This window comes from Caretta caretta, chromosome 1 (assembly GCF_965140235.1).
Source record: "Caretta caretta isolate rCarCar2 chromosome 1, rCarCar1.hap1, whole genome shotgun sequence".
NCBI classification, from domain to species: Eukaryota; Metazoa; Chordata; order Testudines; family Cheloniidae; genus Caretta; species Caretta caretta.
In genome coordinates this window covers 288,173,330-288,193,481 of record NC_134206.1, presented here as the reverse complement: position 1 = coordinate 288,193,481, position 20,152 = coordinate 288,173,330, and the positions used below count along the sequence as shown (strand labels likewise).

Genomic DNA, 20,152 nt, shown 5'->3' with positions numbered 1-20,152 from the left:
TTCCTGAATGCTTTCCCTCCCTCAGTGTTGGATGTTGTCATTAATTCTGTCATGGCTGACTTTACCCCTTCATTATGATGGTCAATGTAAATTTTAAATGTGGGTTCTCATATTATTCCTGGTATTGATATTTTTCCACTAAATAATCACTCTTTGCCAACTTTCAATTCTTTGCTATACTGTTTTATTTTGTTGTAATTTGGCAAACAAAACAAAACCAAAAAGCAATTGTGTTAAGTTTTTGGGGAAAGTCAATCACTGTCACTAACCAGTTCTCAATTCATTGTAGTTTTCTAAGTTTAAAGTTCCACTTTACAGAAAAACCCCAAACACTTCAAAGTACACAAATGCATAGCTAGGGTTACCTAAACAACTTGACATAGCCCTGGTATTGTCAACATGAGAACAACCAGAAAATCTGAGATAGGTTGACAATAGTTTCCCAATTTCAAACTTCCCAGATAAGGCTGTCTGCCTAATGGGGTCCAATATTCATGTATGTATTTGAATATGCCTTCTCTCTCTCACTGCTGGACATAGTTCTCAGAAAGATATCAGAGGGAACAGGGCATGTACTACACTGGTAGTGTTTCTGGGCCTAGAAAATCTGTTATGCTAATGATTTGGATGGTGGTGGAAAACCCACTTATTCCCTCAGAGAGGCCACACACTTTAGTCACTTCTCAAGATGCTTGGCACCATCGGCGAGGTTGTAAAAAGGAAATGCCCTAGAATTTCTGGGGGTCTCAGTGACAGGTATGCTTACTCTGCTTCAGTCTAGATGAGCCACCACATCCAAAGCTTATCATAAGATTGTGGGAAATTTTGCTGACATAAGAGCCAGGATTTCATTCACCTTTATTCTAGGCATTTCTTGAATTCAGATATCCTAAAGCATTCTCCTGTCCACAGAATTTCCCTCTTGCAAATTTAATTTTGTCTGAGCTCTTTGTGAACCTCCTTTTGAGCTTATTCCTGCTGTTTCCACTTTCTCTTTCTAATCCTTAATCTTATTTCTAGTGGCTATCTTCTGATAAGAGTGTTGGAGTTGGTAGGAAGGTTGATTAAAGCTCTCTAGTTATTTATTGGAACTAGACTGTATCTGTCTTTAGATTTAAACGTCTCTGGCACGAATTTAGTGTTGTGAGTGTGCATTCCATAAATAAAAAAATACATACAACATAGCAATATAAAGGACTGCCCATCCCACCATGACAGATAAACAGTCACCAGCAAGTATAATAAGAATTATATAAACCTCAAACCCACCCCTTCTTAAAATAAAGTAACCATTTTGCAGCATAGCCAGAGGTTAGCCAAGACATGCTCAGGTGAACCAATGCAAAAAAGCAGTCTTGTAGTCAGAAAACTTGAGTTGACTCAGTTTCATCAACTTCATATTGAAGATAACAGGGACACGGGTTCAGTCAGTGAAAGTAAACTTTCACTTCAACCCACAATCGTGTCTTTTGTGTGGGCTGTTCAAGTTTGTAACTCATCAGCTATATTCCTTCATTAAAGCAAATATCAAGAAACTCAAATGACGGTTAGCCAAGCATGGTCATTTCAAGACTCGTTTCACTGACTCAGTACACTTGTACCTAAGACTTTTTCCACTCATGTCTTTATGCACTTATATTTTATCTGCCAACCTCAGATTGAGGTGTTTGTGAAAAGTGGTTAAGAAAAATGAGCCAACCACATTTAGATGTCATCCAGATGAATAGTGACCATGTCTTGATGTACAGCATTCCGTGACCTGTTGAAGAGTGCAAGAGAGTGGCTTCAAGGGAGTTCCTTTTGTTTGTTCCCCATTTTAAGTAATTGGCATCTCAAAATTGTCTTTTGTTGGGAGCTTATCTGGAATATCTGATTATGCTGTGGCATTTCAAGGAAAACCAGACTTCCCATAAACAGATAAGTGCTGAGAGCAAACCTCTTGGTCCTTAAGCAATTAAAGGTGAATTGCAGATGCTGGTGGACCATGCTGACGTACTTTCAGTTGTATATATGTTGCACTATATAAAAACCTTTGTTCATGAGGATCTAGTCAGGAAATAAAAGCACTACCATTGCTATCTATCTGCATAGGGAGACTATTTTTGACTTTTGTTTTTGGGTGAAATAATTCCATAGTAATTTTGTGAGTTTTCAGGTTTAAAAAAGTTGATTTTTTCCAAGTAGCTTAACTTTTTTTTTTTTTTTTGAAGTAGCCAGGTGGGGAGTTCCTCTAAACCAGCTGTCTCAGCTTGTGCTTTTTATTTCTCATTACGCACAGCTGAGTTTAGCTAAGTCTTCAGTAACAGCTTCAGACATAAGAGAGCCTTAAGCATCTGCCTAGATATCTTTACTTTTAAAGCACATCAACCCAAAATATGTAGCTTGCTTGACAATATAATATATAGTATATGATATTCCTCCTAAATAACAGCCTGGAAACTTGCCCAACAGGATTTAAGATTTGACATGTCTAGCCAAACTTCTAAAAGCAATAGGCTATGTATGGTGTCCTCTGCTTTTTTTGTTATGTTTCAGTAGCCAAAACTGAACTCCTGCTTGGACAATTTTATTGTTTAAGTTTACACTACAAGTCTGATTTACTTTGGCAGCCTACACTGGATCTTAAAAAGGCAGTCTTTCCAATCACCACAAGCTGAACAGTTAAAAAAAAAAATCCATGTATCTAAACCACAATATTTTATATGTATGTTCTGTCACTTTAAAGGTTTAAAAGTGGGCAAAACTAGTTTTACCTTTCAATGTGACTTGAAGATAATGCTTGACCTAATGTTATTTTAACTTCCTTTTGAGATTTACTGATGCATGTAATGTTTCCTTTACAAACAGTGAAGTTGAAAACTAAGTGCTGGTATGTTCCCTCTCCATTGTAGAAACATACGAGGCCTGAATATTCACCACTCCTGGATCAAAACCTGCCTTTTCCCTTCTTCAACTCCCCTACTTTTTCCTCGAGAAATACAGTTAAACAAAAAGGAACATGAGTAAATATAAACTTGCTGACCTTCAGTGTTGTCTTCCCTTGGGTTTATTTTTCTGTTTAATTCCTTTATTGTACTTTGTTTCTCTCCTTTTTATTTCCATGGTCTTCCTCTTTTTTCTCTTTCTTTCTGTTCTCCCACCACAAGATATGCATCTGTCTCCCTCCCTAGCCTCTTTCATTTTTCTACAGCATTCTCTTTGGGAAAGCTAGCTCCTTGTGTATGGAACAATATATATTTATTTGGGAGATATATCTTAATTGCTGTGCCTTTGCATACATAGTACCTCTCGAAATACAATCTTTCAAAAAAGTTAAAAGGCTGCAGATCGGAAAAGCAAAAAATGAAACTTTCACACAAACAAACCCAAAATAAACACAACTCCCAAATTAAATAAAAAAATCTACAAATTCCAACCGAGATGGACTTATAACTGTGCCCTGAGGCTTGTCAAACTTTAGTTGTCCAAAAGCAGGATATTAGAAAATTTTGCTGCTGATGTTATTCTAGGAATTGAGATTAAGAGCTCAATTTGATGCTACAAAGTGAGATGTGGTTTCTCATGACTATGTCCTAGGGTGTTTAAGCTTTTGAAGACAATTGGGAACACCTGCAGTTGCATCCAGAACTGTACAGGAAGCCAATGCAGAGATTTGGGCATTGGTTCTATGTCTTCATAGTGATTTCTTCCCCCAAGGAAGTGCGAGGGTTGGCGGGTGGGCAGCTGAATATTCTGGGTGACTTTCAAGGGAAGTTTTAAGTAGAGTGTATTAGAGTATTCTATTGTGGCAGTGACAAAATTGTGAATGGCTGAGTTCTACATCACAGTGGAGTGGCTGTAGCCTCATGTCCCACTGGGGAATGCAGGGTGCTAAGACCTAAAGCTGTAACCTGAGAATTCAGAAACAGTGATGGCTTCTCCATTTTTAAATATCTAAAAAAAACCCACATTACTGTGTATTCTGTGGTGCTATTTTATTGCTTTCATTGAGTGTCATGAGTAGAGTAAGCTGATGATTCGAGCCTATTGAATGTAAGCCCCACCAAAAATGTCTCGTGTATGTAATGTGATGTACTGTGGAGTACAGTGTTACATGCTGCCATTTGGAGACTTAGTGGGGCACCTGGAGGCTTCAGTAAAGGTGGCTTCCAATGAGGTAGTCTAGCTAAAGGTAACATGGACTGAGGGCAGCAGAGGGAGGCAGTAATAAGTAGGGAATACAGGCATCCGTAGAGCTGTTTCAGATCACATGCACACCCTCCCTGCTGCCTCTTCTGCTTTTCCAGATCCATCAACAAGTGGAGTGGAAGGATTTCTGAGCGTGGTGGTGGTGTTGGATGTCAAGTAGAAGGGAAAAGAATTCTGAACCTGGAGTCTTGGATAGAAGAGAGCTTAGAGCTGAGGTGGGGGGTAGTTCTGAGCTATTGCAGGTTAAGCAGGAAGATGAGGGCTTCTTGACTACGGAGATAAATTGTTGTGTGGGGGTGTATGTGGAGGTGCTTCTGAGTTGGTGGGAGTTGGCTTGGAGGGAGCTGATGTACTCTGGCACGCTGTGAGCTGGAAGGGGGATGAGTTTAGTTGGCACAGATGAGAGCAAGGGGAATTGAGAGTCAATTGGTTAATGAGTTGGTGTACGTGAGGAATGGTAGATAAGAATTGAATTGAAAGAGGAGAGCTTGTGACAAAGACAACACCAAAGGCATTAAAGTGGCATATATACTGTTTTCTCCCACCCTGCCCTTTCTTGTAAAAGGTCCCAGGTTTTCATTTTGAAAGGGCCAAGCAGTGGGGGGGAAGGACCAGAGTGGCCCCTCCCCCTTTTCTTCCCACTTCCTCACCAACCTCCCTTATACCTGTCAAAATACTCCAAACCCCAGTGTTTCAGTTTTTCACTTTGAAAACATGATCAACCTGGGCACCCTGGGAGGTTGTCACCTGCAGCACTATCACGTGTTTTGGGCTCCAGCTCCCACTGTTCCTAACTGTATTTAGCATCCTAATGTCAGGAAGGACTGGCAATAGGAAGACTCTTCTGAGCTTTTCCTTCCATTTTTAAAATCTATTCAAGAAATCTTGGACCATATTACCATTTACACAAAGACTTCTTTACGCTGCTTTGCTCGGTGGTAAGACCTTAAAGTTGGAGTAAATGTAATTTATGCCCACTTTACAATGTTCTGGCAGTGTAAAGGGGCCTGATAGGGGTCTTAGTGTAAATGAGATTAAGCTACCCAGTCCCCAAGCTTTAATGATTAAACTGATTTGATTTGACTGCATATTGCTGCCTTTACAAGGAGCAGGGATATAACTAGAGTGCTGTTTTGGGGTTAGCTAGAGCTGTACTGTAAGGAGGCTCTCTGGAGACAAAACTTTATATTAAAAATATATAAAAAAGATTCTGTGAACTGGGACTCTTCTTCAGACAAATGTTTTTCTTTAAAGGAAAAGAAAATAAAACATTATTGCTTTAAAATAAAATTAAAATTTTGGAAGGTATATATTATCTATATGGCTATATCAAGCACTAGTGAAAGCAGTATTCACATTGTCACAATACAAAACTTATGAAATTAGCAAACTTATAGAATTCTTTTATATATTCTCCTTTTGGTTTCTATATTTCTGTTTCAGTGAATGTGGTCTTCTGTATTTCAGGAAAGAAGCCTTTGTACTTCAGAGAATTTTGGAAACACACATTTAGCTTAGTTGTATTTTTAGATCAGCCTGACAGGTTGCCATATAGAAGGAAGTACTAGGTATACATATACAGCATTAATGTTGTTGCCTCTAGTGTTAAGATCAATGTTTTGAAAGGTTTTATTTAGCAAAGGTTATCTGTTGCACTGATTTACTTGTGGCAGAGCTTTAAAAGCCCACAGACTACTACATTAAGTTAGAATAAATAATTTTCAATTTTCCGTAGGAGCTGAAATTAAAAGATGAAGAATGTGAAAGACTTTCTAAAGTGCGAGATCAACTTGGACAGGAATTGGAAGAACTTACAGCTAGTCTGTTTGAGGTTTGTTTGAGTCATTGCTGTGATATAATTAAAGGAGACTGGGCAAGGTGTGTTATGTAGCATCAGTACATTGTACTCTGATACAGAAAAATCCAGCTTGTAAAAGAATTTGTGGTCTCAAGGCTTGGGCCTGTTGAAGTGGAGACTTGAGAGCAAGAAATCATATAGCTTTACATGTATGAGAGAGAGAGACCTCATTAGCCTTGTTAGTCTGCCTACTGCAACCAAAATGAGGGATGTAAGAAAAAATAGACCAGAAAGCTTAAAATGTGTCATTCTTCTCTTTTGTATAACCATTTTCTATCAAAGTCAGATTATCTGTCTAGAAAATTGCATAAAAAAGAAGTAAATTTGGGGCCACAATGAGGGGGACATAAAAATGAATAACTTATCATGCTTCCAGCTTTTAGATTTGGGGCCAGGTGCATTGCTCCCCAAAACTTTGAAATAAACCTATTAAATATACACAGTTATTTATGTGCATTTGTGTAATCAGTCAGTATAGAATCTGGTTGCACAATTAGAAGCATAGATATCAAAGGGGATCTCTAAAGTTAAGATAAGGATAGTTATCATAGCGAGAATGAATTTGTGCCATCTCAGGAAACCATTCTAAAGATATATTTATACTTAAAGGAGGCAGCATACTGATGACTAGTATTTTAAAAAAATTGAGTTCAGAGGCATGTAATTGGAAAAGAATGAATAGAAGGCTAGAAAGAGTAAGGTAGAATGTGTGTGTATGAGAGAGAGAGAGAGATGGTAAACAAGAGAAAGGAGAGGGGAAAATGAGAGAAATTGGGTAAGTATTTCACATAAAAATAAATATACCTCTGAAACATTAAATTGATGCCATGTCACAGCACCATGAAAAAGTGTATTAATCTGTATTAATTAATTTAATTTGTATTTGATATGCAAAACATGAAATGTGGGGCATTTAGTAACTATTCTGTAATGTGTTTAAGTGTTCAACACTCCCAAATGTTAACATACCACTGAAGCTTTACTTCTGTGATTACTTCACTAGGGCCTTGGGCCCTGATCCTGCATTGGGATCCACAAGCCTGGACCTTCGTGTTTATGCAGAGTCTCATTGGCTTCCTTGGGTCATTGAATGGGCACAGGGGCTTGTACTAGTGTAACCTATGTAGAGGGGGAGGTAAGTCAATCTACTTACCAATTCTGGCTATGGAGTTCCTCTCTCTGACTTAAAGTATTTATACAGACCATGAATTCCTGTCATCGTAAGAAACTACAGCTGGATTATATAGGACCATATAAATACTAAAAGTGGAAATTATAATAAGATTCACTTTCTTTCTCATCTTGGGAATCCTGTACCAGTCTTTACCATCAGCCAGTTATGCACGCACACACAATTAATAATTTAAAATTCCTTTTTATGAATAACACTCCAAAAATAAACTGTTACAGCACAGTGTTACAATGCACCCTAGCTAGATGAATATCACTAACTAGAGATTTTGTTGTTTTCCTTGAAATGAAGACTATAGGACCTAAACCTGAAGCCACATATATATATAATTCCTTACAAAATAAATACAGGAATTGGGATTCTGACAATCAGAGATCTTCTACCTTCACATAAAGAAAAGGAGTACTTGTGTACTCCTTAGAGACTAACAAATTTATTTACAAGTAGGTAAAATTGACAAGTAGGTAAAACGTTTAGTTATAGTATATAACCAACTATTTCAGCATCCACGCTATTGCATATGTAAACTTCAAACAAGAAAGAAAAGAAAACTTGATAATTACCACAGCTTTTAGGCTCACACACTGTCTTTGGTTCGGTGATATAGTACACCTCCTGAAGACATTTGGCCTCCAATCTGCAATTCCTTCTTAATGGTGTTTCCCAGTCTAACTCTTATTGACTTCTGTAAAATTGTAGGAAATGGCACTAAGATTCAACCCAGAGATTTAATCTGGGTTACCCCGACAGCTCTATCTTCTCCCTGCAGGACTGGGTGGGATCTGACTGGTCCTCCAAATGGTTGCCAGTTTTGTAACCCTGACAGAATTCACTACTGATTGGCTTGCCACCTTGTCTGGGAATGTTTCCATATCTACTCAGAGCAAGTAGAAACAGCAGCAGTAATAACAGCAATGAGTGTGTTTGGCTGAACACCGTGATGTAAGAAAAAGAAATAGGGGTTACACTAGCATATCCCAGTGCAGGATCCAGGATTTATTTTGTATAGTTGTGTGTGTGTTTTACATCCCAAATACTTAAATTGTAATAATATGACACACTTTTTGTTTTGTGAGATGCATCCCTGCTTGGAAACTGCATGGTCAATGTTAAATGTACCTGTACAGATTGTATAAATGTGTGTGTTCTTATTCCTGCATGTATCTGTTGTGATTTAAGGTAATTTTATAAACCCATAATCTAGAGCTCTCATGTAAGCCAAGGGGAGCGAAGTCATTCCTGCTTTAATGATTTATTATTTTTTCTTTTATTTATATAGCATCCAAAAATATGCTAGGCGCTCTACAGATATAAGCTAGGTCCGTGTCCCAAATAATTTATAGTCTAAATCCATTGTGTTGACTTTCCTTGGCACCAGCCAGTCACAGCATTTACCCATGTGCAATAAGTTGTTGAAACAAGGCTTAAATAGACATGACATATACAGACAAAATGATGTTTTTTTAAAAAAAAAAAAAATCTTAACCCCTTAGCTCTCTTCTATTTCCCTTTATTAGCTGAATCTTACTTCCTTACCTGGATTGTTTTTAACACGTTACTATTTACATTTTTTAAATGTAATTTATTAATCTCTAGCCTGATATATTTGTTTGGTTTTTATGTTGCCCGTTTTCCTGTTGAATTTATTTTTACTGTTAAGTATTAGACTTCATATATTCATTCAACGAGCCGCCTTCATGCACAAATTAAGATTATTGAGGTTGGCTCTGCTGGCAACAGGAGAGCAGAAGCAGGCTCCTTTGAGTATGAATGTGTGCCTATGTTGCTTCTCTTGCTGCTGGTCCTCTTTCTCAAGAGAGGAGTGGGGTCTTCAGTTGGCAGCCACCAGAGCTTGATTGGAGTTTGGAGGTCCTGCCAGGCATGGTGCTTAGGGGTTGGCTGCAAAGGATTTCAGTTGCCCAGTGTCTGTGATCAGGGCCTGCTGATCCCCTTTGTTTTGCCATTGCAAAAGTAATAGGTTTATAGATATTTTGAGTTAATAACTATTTTATTTAAATTCCAAGAGACATCACAAATCTTACTCTTTTTATATGTAATCTTCATGAAGAAATGGGTGGTTATGTCATTTATTTTTAAAAGTTTTTTTTCCCTGGATTTTGTAGGGTGGCTATTTTATGGGAAACATGCACACTACAAAAACATTTTGTTTTATAGGAAGCACACAAAATGGTGAGAGAAGCTAATGTCAAACAAGCTACTGCAGAAAAACAATTAAAAGAAGCACAGGGAAAGGTGAGTTTTTTCAAACTTATTTTCTGTGCATTATTAGTGTTTAAATCCAGAATTGTTCGTGGGTAAAAAATTTAAAAAGGATCCTCACTTGTGTAAATCTGTGCTAATAATTACTGAATTGTTCTGTGCCATCTACATATACAGTCTGTAAACGCTTTTGGGTTTGGCATTGGATTTTTCCAGCACAATGTTGAAAGTTGGCAGTGGACACAGCAAAACAGCAGTGCTACTGCATACTGTGCTCTGAAGGTGTACATGTTGCTGTTCTTTATGCAAATCAAGACAATTACATTCACTATCCATATTTGAAAAGTATCTAACAGTATTGCCAATTGGCATTTATATCATGCCATAATGTGTGCCTAGGTTGCAAGTACTTAATTGTATTTTCTCATTTTCAAGATTGATGTCCTTCAGGCTGAAGTAGCAGCTTTGAAAACACTAGTACTGTCCACTTCACCAACATCACCAACTAAGGAGCTTCAGTCTAGTGGAAAAGCTCCATTTAAAAAAGGACATGCAAGAAACAAAAGTACAAGTAGTGCTATGTGTGGCAGTCATCAAGACCTCACCACAGTGCAGCCCATTGTGAAAGACTGCAAAGAGGTAACAGTTCAAAGATTGTGTTCTTTTTGGCTAGTGGGATGGTCATTAATGTTTCCTGAATTAAAAAAGCAATTTTATTTTCATTCCCTATAAAATTGTGTATGGTTATGCATGTGTCTGTAAAATCTTTGTGTACCACTGATTGCTTTCAGAGATTTTTTCTGTTAACTTCTGTTTCATCTTGGAGTTCCATATCAATAACTGGTGAATTTCTGAATCTTCCTGTTTACCTTTAAATGCTTTCTTCGGGGGAGAAGATTCTAAATATTTGAAATATTATAAGATAGTTACCTCTAACATTTTCTGCAAGAGTTTTTTATACTGTGAGCTTTTTTGTTATACATTTGGAAAATGTATGAGACTTGGTTAATTTCAGGCCTTTCTGCACTATTGGGCATAGAACTGGGAAGAATCAGACTAACACATGGTAAAGTCAAACTATAACTCTGAAATCTAGTTAATCTAAAATAAAAAAAAAAAGTTGTTTCCTACACTTGCTTCTTAGTCTACTTGCCAATTTTAATTGTTTTGCAACTAAATTAAAAATGTTTTTCTTTCTCTTGTTGCTGTTCAAGGGAAACAAGCACAAAGGAAACTGACTGTATAGAGGAAATCAGGAAACTAATTATATACAAAATGATGTTATTGCACCAGTATTTTTTTAAAGGGCTGTAATATAATTCTCTAATCTTTCATATATTAGTAATTTTAGGTGCTGTTTGTAAAGATGGAAAAATATTCAGACAGAAGAGTAATTTATAATGATTGTATCCCTTTTAAAATTTTGTTCCATTATAATTCACTGCTGATTTGATGAGGGAAAGAGTGGGGATAGAAGAGAGATACACATTCAGTACCTAGAAAGGAAATGAATAAGGCACTCAAAGTACGAAGCAGAAAGCCAAATAAAAAGAGCTTTTCAAGTCAGCTTGGTTTCTTTTAAATATTGGATGAAGAGGGAAACTCAGCAAAATACTAAAAATAAATGCAATGTAAATAATGACTGTTAGATTTCCAAAATGTTCAGTAAACACATACAAAAATTATGCTTTTTTTAAAAAAAGTTTTTCACCCCTGTGGGTGACTCTTTAAGGTATTGATAAACCATTCATTTTCTCATGCCTCAGAATTTTGATTGAGGCTTTTGATTGAGGCTACGGGGAATGTTCCTTTACGGAACAGAATACATTTATTGTGTTTCATTTGCACAATGAGATTGGTGGCTTAGCAACAAAGGCATTTACAATCTGGTTTAACTGAGACAGCTGACTTTGATTATACCTAGGTGAAAGTCAGGTGGATCTAATAGAAAATAAATTGGCCTGCCTAAATTCTGTGTTTTTTTTAAAAACTAATTATAGGAAAATGGTAAAATGCTAAAGATCAGGGAAAACTCTGAAAATGGATAGACTAGAATAGTATACAGGAGGTTAATATACATAAACTAATCTTTTGAGTTTAGTCAATTAGGATTGTTCTAGTGTGAATTATTTTCCCTCTGCAGTGCCTCATTTACATAGAATATTTTAAAATGATTTTTAAATGGTAATTTAAACCTTATATTCTTTCTAACAAGCATACTATAAAATAAGCATAATTAAATTCTCAGTTGGGTGTGTCTGCTTGTTGAACGTTACTTTCCTCTAGAACACCCACCCCATTCATAGTTTCTGAACTCTTGCTCATTCCATCTCACTAAAACAACAGCTTCTTCTCTTTCACAGTCCCTAATCATGAGGTGGCCCAGAAAATCCATCAATGGGCTTCTCTTCCTTTTTCTCTATTTCGAACTTTTCCTGTTTTCAGTTCTCCAAGTTTGTCAGTGAGTTTCTGTTTTCTTCTCTCAGTCCATAACTGTCCTCTGCCATCCTCTAGGTGGCCACATCTTCCCCATCTCTTATTTATTTAAATGGCATTCACCCTTCCTCACCTCACAGTCCTCGACCCTCTTCAGCTTTCATGCTATTGACCTACATATCCAACTCTTTCCTTCCTGCTTCCCTCACACATACCTCCTCATTTGACCTTTAACTGTGGATTAATTTACAGACAAAACCAAGACCATTCCCTAAATCTTCATTTATATTATGACAGTAGTGTGCAAGGGCCCTATGGAGGTAGGCACTACACCAACTATAGGAAGACATGGTTCTGGCCCCAAAGAGTTTACACTCACTTGTGTCATCATATTAGATTGTAACAAACAGTAGGAAGGAAAGGAGATGAGGGTAATGGTAATAAGGTCACAAAGTTAATGTGGCTAGTTAGTGACATCTTCATAACTTCAAATCTAAAAGGTTTTTTTATTTTCAAATATAAGTAAGTAGATGGACATCATTGGTCCTCATTGGAACTCTGTGTAGCTATTTTAATTTCATTTTTCTGTAGGCAGGTGTGGATCTTGAAGGGGTTGTGAGGAGACGGTAGTAGCCTTATGAATCAGTTCAGGGAGGGTATTCTGTGTGTTAAGGAAGACAGGTTTGTAGGGCAAAAGGACAAGTGGGTGATCCATCCTCAACATCCCATTTATTTGTTTCGCTTCTGCTTCTGTCTCCTTTAGTGCTGCTGCCTGTGCATAAAATACCATTCCAATCCCACTTCATCAAGACACTATCTTTCTCATTCAGAGCTCTCATAAGCTCCATCAGTTCCATCAAGAAGTGAATTAATAATAAAAACTACACCAACTCCCACCCTTTCCCCAAAACCCCACCAATTATTTCCCCTTCATGCTTTCCCAATGTACCTTCCCCCCCCCCCCCGAACATGATCTCATGTGGTTTGGCTTCATGTTCCAATAAATGCTATGTGGTACCTGTGAAATTATAGCATGAGATAGGCTTAGCAAAGTGGGAGAATGAAGTTTTTGGACTTTGAGGGACCTCAAATGAAGAATAACAGCGAGTTTAAAATGATGGGCTCGATTCTACTCTTACATTAAATTCTGTAGACATACAAAGGTATTTGTTTATTTACTTTGCTTTTAAATATAATATTAACAGATCACTTAGATTTGGTCACCTTACCAAACTTTTCAAATTCAGAAAATAAGCAGTGGACAGACTGAAAGGATGTAACAGATGCACAGATGTAAAAGAATTAGTGACTTCTTCCAGTTAAACAGTTTCTCTTGTATTGCCAAGGGTATCCTGACTTCAAGACTTCAGTGACTTGCCAGTTTCCTCTCTTGTCTCATTTTTTAATATTTCAGTGCCCTAATACTGCAATAAGTTCAAGATACATGAAACAACACAACTTAAATTGCTTATTTTTGTATACTTAGGCAAAGCAGAGATTTTAAAAAAAAGTGTGGTTAATGTGCAGTTGCTGGAGCTATAGAATAATGTGGAATAGTGGTATTGGTTCTAATGCTTGTTGATTGAAATGCAGGTGGTATTAACTGTTCAGTTTTAGCAGAACTGCTGTAATCCATAACATTTGTCACTAGAATATAACTTCTTTTTGTTTAAAAAGTATCTTTCTGGGTTTGTTTGTTAGGCTGACTTATCTCTGTATAATGAATTCAGATCCTGGAAGGATGAGCCGACGATGGACAGAACATGCCCTTTCTTAGATAAAATCTATCAGGAAGATATCTTCCCATGTTTAACCTTCTCAAAAAGTGAGGTAATGTATTTATTCTGTCTAAATGTTGATGCTGTCTTTATATAATGTACATAGGTACTCATGGAACAGTTGTTTCCACATGTTTTACTCAGTACCTGAAGGCTGTAAATTATTTCTTCACATAGTTACATAATATTTAGCTATTTGCCTCATTATAAAAAAAATTGCACTAGTCAAAGTGAAGGGCTGAAGCCTAACTTAAAGTGGTAAGATGTTGTACAGCAGTGGTCACCAGCCCGTAGATTGCAATCTACTGGTCGATCCTGGAGCCTCTGACAGTCAATCACAATCTCCAGCCGCTAAAAGTTCAACTCCCTCCTCAGGCCCTACGCCACCAGCACTCCCAGCTATCTTGGAGACACCACTGACTTCCTGAGGAAACTACAATCCATCAGTGATCTTCCTGAAAACACCATTCTGGCCACTATGGATGTAGAAGCCCTCTACCCCAATGTTCCACACAAAGATGGACTACAAGCCATCAGGAACAGTATCCCCAATAATGTCACGGCAAACCTGGTGACTGAACTTTGTGACTTTGTCCTCACCCATAACTAATTTCACATTTAGGGACAATGTATACTTTCAGATCAGCGGCACTGCTATGGGTACTCGTGTGGCCCCACAGTATGCCAACATTTTTATGGCTGACTTAGAACAACGCTTCCTCAGCTCTCATCCCCTAATACCCCTACTCTATTTGCGCTACATTGATGACATCATCTTCATCTGGACCCATGGAAAAGAAGCCCTTGAAGAATTCCACCATGATTTCAGCAATTTCCATCCCACCATCAACCTCAGCCTGGACCAGTCTACAGAAAAGATCCACTTCCTGGACACTATAGTGCTAATAAGCGATGGTCACATAAACGCCACCCTATACCGGAAACCTACTGACCGCTATGCCTACCTACATGCCTCCAGCTTTCATCCAGACCACACCACACGATCCATTGTCTACAGCCAAGCTCTACGATACAACCGCATTTGCTCCAACCCCTCCGACAGAGACAAACACCTACAAGATCTCTATCAAGCGTTCTTACAACTACAATACCCACCTGCTGAAGTGAAGAAACAGATTGACAGAGCCAGAAGAGTACCCAGAAGTTACCTACTGCAGGACAGGCCCAACAAAGAAAATAACAGAACGCCACTAGCCATCACCTTCAGCCCCCAACTAAAACTTCTCCAGTGCATCATCAAGGATCTACAACCTATCCTGAAGGACGACCCATCATTCTCACAGATCTTGGGAGACAGGCCAGTCCTTGCTTATAGACAGCCCCCCAACCTGAAGCAAATACTCACCAGCAACCACACGCCACACAACAAAACCACTAACCCAGGAACCTATCCTTGCAACAAAGTCCATTGCCAACTGTGTCCACATATCTATTCAGGGGACACCATCATAGGGCCTAATCACATCAGCCACAGTATCAGAGGGTCGTTCACCTGCACATTTATCAATGTGATATATGCCATCATGTGCCAGCAATGCCCCTCTGCCATGTACATTGGCCAAACTGGACAGTCTCTACGTAAAAGAATAAATGGACACAAATCAGACGTCAAGAATTATAACATTCAAAAACCAGTCGGAGAACACTTCAATCTCCCTGGTCACTCGATTACAGTCCTAAAAGTCGGAATATTACAACAAAAGAACTTCAAAAACAGACTCCAAGAGACTGCTGAATTGGAATTAATTTGCAAACTGGATACAACTAACTTAGGCTTGAATAAAGACTAGGAGTGGATGGGTCATTACACAAAGTAAAACTATTTCCCCATGTTTATTCCCTCCCCCCCACTGTTCCTCAGACGTTCTTGTCAACTGCTGGAAATGGCCCACCTTGATTATCACTACAAAAGGTTTTCTTCCCTCCCACCCCCCCTCCTGCTGGTATTAGCTCATCTTAAGTGATCACTCTCCTTACAGTGTGTATGATAACACCCATTGTTTCATGTTCTCTGTGTATATAAATCTCCCCACTGTATTTTCCGCTGAATGCATCCGATGAAGTGAGCTGTAGCTCACGAAAGTTCATGCTCAAATAAATTTGTTAGTCTCTAAGGTGCCACAAGTACTCCTTTTCTTTTTAAAAGTTCAATGGCGCAGCGGGGCTCAGGCAGGGTCGCTGCGGCCCCTGATGGGGGTGGGGCAGGGGTTCTCCATGCACTGCTCCTGTGTGCAGGCATCACCCCTGCAGCTCCCATTAGCCGGGAATGGGGAACAGCGGCCAATTGGGACTGCGGGGGCCATGCCTGCAGAGAGGGACAGTATGTGGAGCCATGCCCCCGCCCCAGGCACCACAGGGAGATGCTGGCCGCTTCTGGGAGTGGCGTGGGGCAGGCAGGGAGCCTTAGCGCTGCTGCGCTGCCACCTAAGGTAAGTGCTGCCTGGCAGGAGCCCGCACCTCTGCCCCAGCCCTGAGCCCCCTTCCAGAGCTTGCACCCCAACCCCCAGTCTTGAGCCTCTTCTCAGAGCCAGCACCCTGAACTCACTCCTGCATCCTGAACCCCTGTCCCAGCTCTGGAGCCCACTCTCAGAGCTAGCACCCCATACCTCCTCCTGCACCCCAGCACTCTGCCCCAGGCCAGAGCCCCCTCCTGCACCCAAACTCCCTCCCAGAGCTCACACCCCTCACCCCCTCCTGCACCCCTGCCCCAGGCTCAGCTCGGAGCCCCCTCCAACACTCTGAACCCCTCGGCCCCAGCCCAGACCTTGCACCCCAGCCCAGTGAAAGTAAGTGAGGGTGGGGGATGGAGTGAGAAGGGTGGGGCCTCGGGGAAGGGGCGGGGTAGATCCTGGGTTGCACTTTAATTCAAAAAGTGATCTTGTGCGTAAAAAGGTTGGAGACCACAGTTGTTCAGATTCCCCCTTCCCTACCTCTGTCACTGTATCCAATACTAACTTGGAGTTCTCTTGCTATTCCAGACATGACTCTTTCAAGTAGAGACTCTCATTCTTCTCCTATCCCTCCTTCAAACTCTAGTGCCCTGAGGAATTGGGGATTGGGTACTTCTCATCTTACTAGGGACCTTTTAGGAGGGACATTGTCCATTTACTATCTTTCTTACTTACGCCTTTATGTAAATGGCCATACAGGCCACAACACCCTTTACTCAGCAGACACCTGTCTTCTCTCCCAATCTATCAGCGCAGCAGAGAAAGTCAGGCTTTGGAGCAGGCAGCCAGGGCTGTGGTGCATTCTGCTTTCTTTGAGGAGGGAAGCCTTAGACAGAAGGGCTAAGCTCAGAGAAAGGTGAAAGAGTTGGGAACATAATTGATTTTGGATTAAAACAGTTGTGTGAATTTCACCTTCTTTGATTTTTTTTTTCTGCATTTTGAATTTTCATTTGTTGCTGTAAATATTTTCCTAGCCTGTCGCTTTGACCATGTCATCCCTCCACTGGCACCCTCTTCTCTATCATATCAACCCTAAGCTACTTGTCAGCACTTTCAAGGCCCTTCATAGCCTATCCCCACCCTATCTATTATCATTCACTACCAAGCTGTTGATACTTACCTCTGATTGGCCCATGATGCCAGCCTCCATAGCTCACTTGTTAAATTTTCAAACAAGCACTTTTGTGCTTTCTCCCATCCTGCCCTGTATGCTTGGGATGTACTCCCCGTAAACGTGTGTAACGCCATTTTACTGTTCTTGTTCAATCATTCCTTAAAACGCTCCACTGTGGTGATGCCTATACTTGAAAACAGCTAGGCTAGGCTGCTGTTGTCTTGCCACAGCCTACCATGCTGACCAATATTGTCTCGTTTCCTTGTACTCTCCTGTTGGTTGGTCTGTATTCGTCTGTCTTATACCTAGTTTGTAAGCTCTTTGGCAAGAGACTGTCTTTTTTGTGCTGTTTGTACTGTATCTCACACAGTGGGGGCCTGGTCCATGACTGGGGCTCCTAAGCACTACGATAATTTAAATAAGTAGAAAAGTTACCTTTTTCATCATGCAAACCATTTTTATTTTTCATCCACCAGATATCAGTTCTACACAGATTAACTTGCTCCTCCCTTCTGTCAAACTGGCCTTTGCTGGTCATGGCCAGATATATTTTCTCAGTGCCTTTTCTCCGGTTTCTACCTATTGTAACTTATTCCATCTAGAAACCCTTTATACGGTTTAATTAAAAATATTGTTAGTCAATTAACCGGACAGAGGAGACTGTACAAGGATAAAATATGCAATCCCTCCTGCTCCTAGCCTGGCCTATCAATTTTACAGAAAAATGGAGATGCAAATAGTTCCAAATGACTGTGGTGAGATCCAGAGTTAAATAAATAAATAAAAAAAAGTAAGAATTCTCATGTTTCAAGTAGGGAGAGGTATTACTGTTTTGGAAATCTGCGTGTTTTACAGTAAAGACATGAAAGAGGACGTTCATTTTGATTGCTAACCTCCTCCTCCCCCGACCGTAAAGAAAGAAACACAACCTTTTACAGTAAATTGTAAATGAGATCAAGGCCTCAGGTGGGACAAAAGGGATGGAAAGCTGTTGTAGCCAGTAAGCAGCCAGTTGTGTATTTGCTGTCATGGGGAAATCTAAGGCTGGTTCTACACAACTCCTGGACCCCATTCCCAGATTTTCCAGTGATGCTGTGGGGTCAGAAAGAGGTGTGGTTGGAGCATGCTACACTCCTAGAATCACTATCAGCAAGAGAGCTCATTACATACCTGCACTGTTTAGAGCAGCCCTAAGAGTGTCCTAAGCTGTGCTGGAAAAAGCACAGAACTGGTCCAGGTCATTCCTTCTTTGTGAGTTTGCCCCTGTCACCTCTACACAGCACTTACTGGGTACAGTTGAAGATTCAGCCCTAAGAGTAAAAGAAATTTATTCTTGGATCTTCCTAAAATACAAGAGGCAAGATTGAATCTTTTAAGTCTACAGAGATTCATTTGTTTGAAGCAGGTGAACATTGACAGCCTTTCCTGGCACAGTGCTAAATTTTCCTCCTGCATACAACATGATGATGATTTAATTGGGGATGGGTCCTGCTTTTGAGCAGGGGGTTGGACTAGATGACCTACTGAGGTCCCTTCCAACCCTGATATTCTATGATTCTGTGATTCTATGAACAGTCTCATGTCTTCACTTGACTGGTGTATCACTCTATCATGATTCATCCAGTCTTCTTTCAAATGGCCATTGGCATACAATCTGGGTAGCTATTTGCATATTGGTTCATTTGCAATCCATGTAGAGCAGTACGTTAACTTCTTTCAGTACAATGTTTTATCTGTATGCTCTTGTAGTTCATATTTGTGTCTCTAATTTGTATAACTAGGCCATCTTACTGTTTTCCCTCTGTAGCCCTCTCACCCTGTTAATTGCTACTGTAGACTTATTTGTTGCCTGAAAAGGCCAGGATGCAGCTACTACCACTTCTGTGCATAAATTACAGATAATCACTGTACATGGAGTGACCATCTTTTATTTTCCTTTAAGTATAACCAGACGAACTGAATGTGTAAACTAAATGGTAACTAGATTAAGTTGTGATGTCTGCTTATGTGATTAGTTGATGTGTTATATAAATTCTTGCCTGTATAAATATGCTGTGAATGTGAACTATTTTATTTTATTTCTTGGGGGAGGGGCAAACAAGGAATATTCTATTTAAACTTATTTAATACTGTATTCTGTGAGTTGATTTGTAAAATATCCAAAGCAGAATAACACTATATAGGCGGTAGCAAAGATCACTGGTACAGAGTTGTTTTAATAATACAGTTAGGAGTTTAGTGGAAACCATTGAGGAATAACCCTTTAATGGACTATATTAGCGAAACAGAACTGTTGAGTCTATTTAAACAATCATATGGGCTGATATTGAGTCACATCCTGCTTAGTTAGCATTTTCCTCCAGGCAGATTGGAAGAGGCCCTGAGGTTTTTCGCCTTCCTCTGTAGCATGGGGCATGGGTCACTTGCTGGAGGATTCTCTGCTCCTTGAAGTCTTTAAACCACGATTTGAGGACTTCAATAGCTCAGACATAGGTGAGACGTTTTTCGCAGGAGTGGGTGGGTGAGATTCTGTGGCCTGCGTTGTGCGGAAGGTCGGACTAGATGATCATAATGGTCCCTTCTGACCTTAGTATCTATGAATCTATATGTAAAAGCACTTTAAAACAATGAGTCAGGAAAATGAGTTAGGGAAAGGTATTTTAATTTTTGCTTTATGTTGTTTCCACAGGAAAATATTATAACCAAGCCTACTTTGACAACATTGATAATGATCTATTGTTTTTTAGGTATTCTATAAATTAACAGGTTTTATTCCTTCCTGAAAATCTTTTAAATAATAATTGGCTTTAAAAAAATGTTAAAAGTGAATGCCCAGATACTTGGACTGAAACACTCCTTGCTTTAAAAGCATGTTTGATTCAGCTTAAGAAGAAT

General features: G+C 39.5%; 1 protein-coding gene across 3 annotated transcripts in view; it reads left to right on the top strand.

The window, feature by feature from the left end:
- The window catches only part of RAB3IP (RAB3A interacting protein), a 56,559-nt gene that overhangs the window by 24,810 nt on the left and 11,597 nt on the right, over window positions 1-20,152 (top strand). The window contains exons 2-6 of one of the 3 annotated variants that reach the window (XM_075124366.1): window positions 2,892-3,002; window positions 5,924-6,019; window positions 9,414-9,491; window positions 9,894-10,097; window positions 13,596-13,724. In XM_075124366.1, coding sequence (XP_074980467.1) covers window positions 9,426-9,491; window positions 9,894-10,097; window positions 13,596-13,724 — 399 coding nt within the window. In that variant the 5' untranslated portion in view covers window positions 2,892-3,002; window positions 5,924-6,019; window positions 9,414-9,425. The remainder of the gene's footprint in view (window positions 1-2,891; window positions 3,003-5,923; window positions 6,020-9,413; window positions 9,492-9,893; window positions 10,098-13,595; window positions 13,725-20,152) is intronic. The other 2 variants (XM_048835801.2, XM_048835802.2) reach the window with 2 other exon arrangements.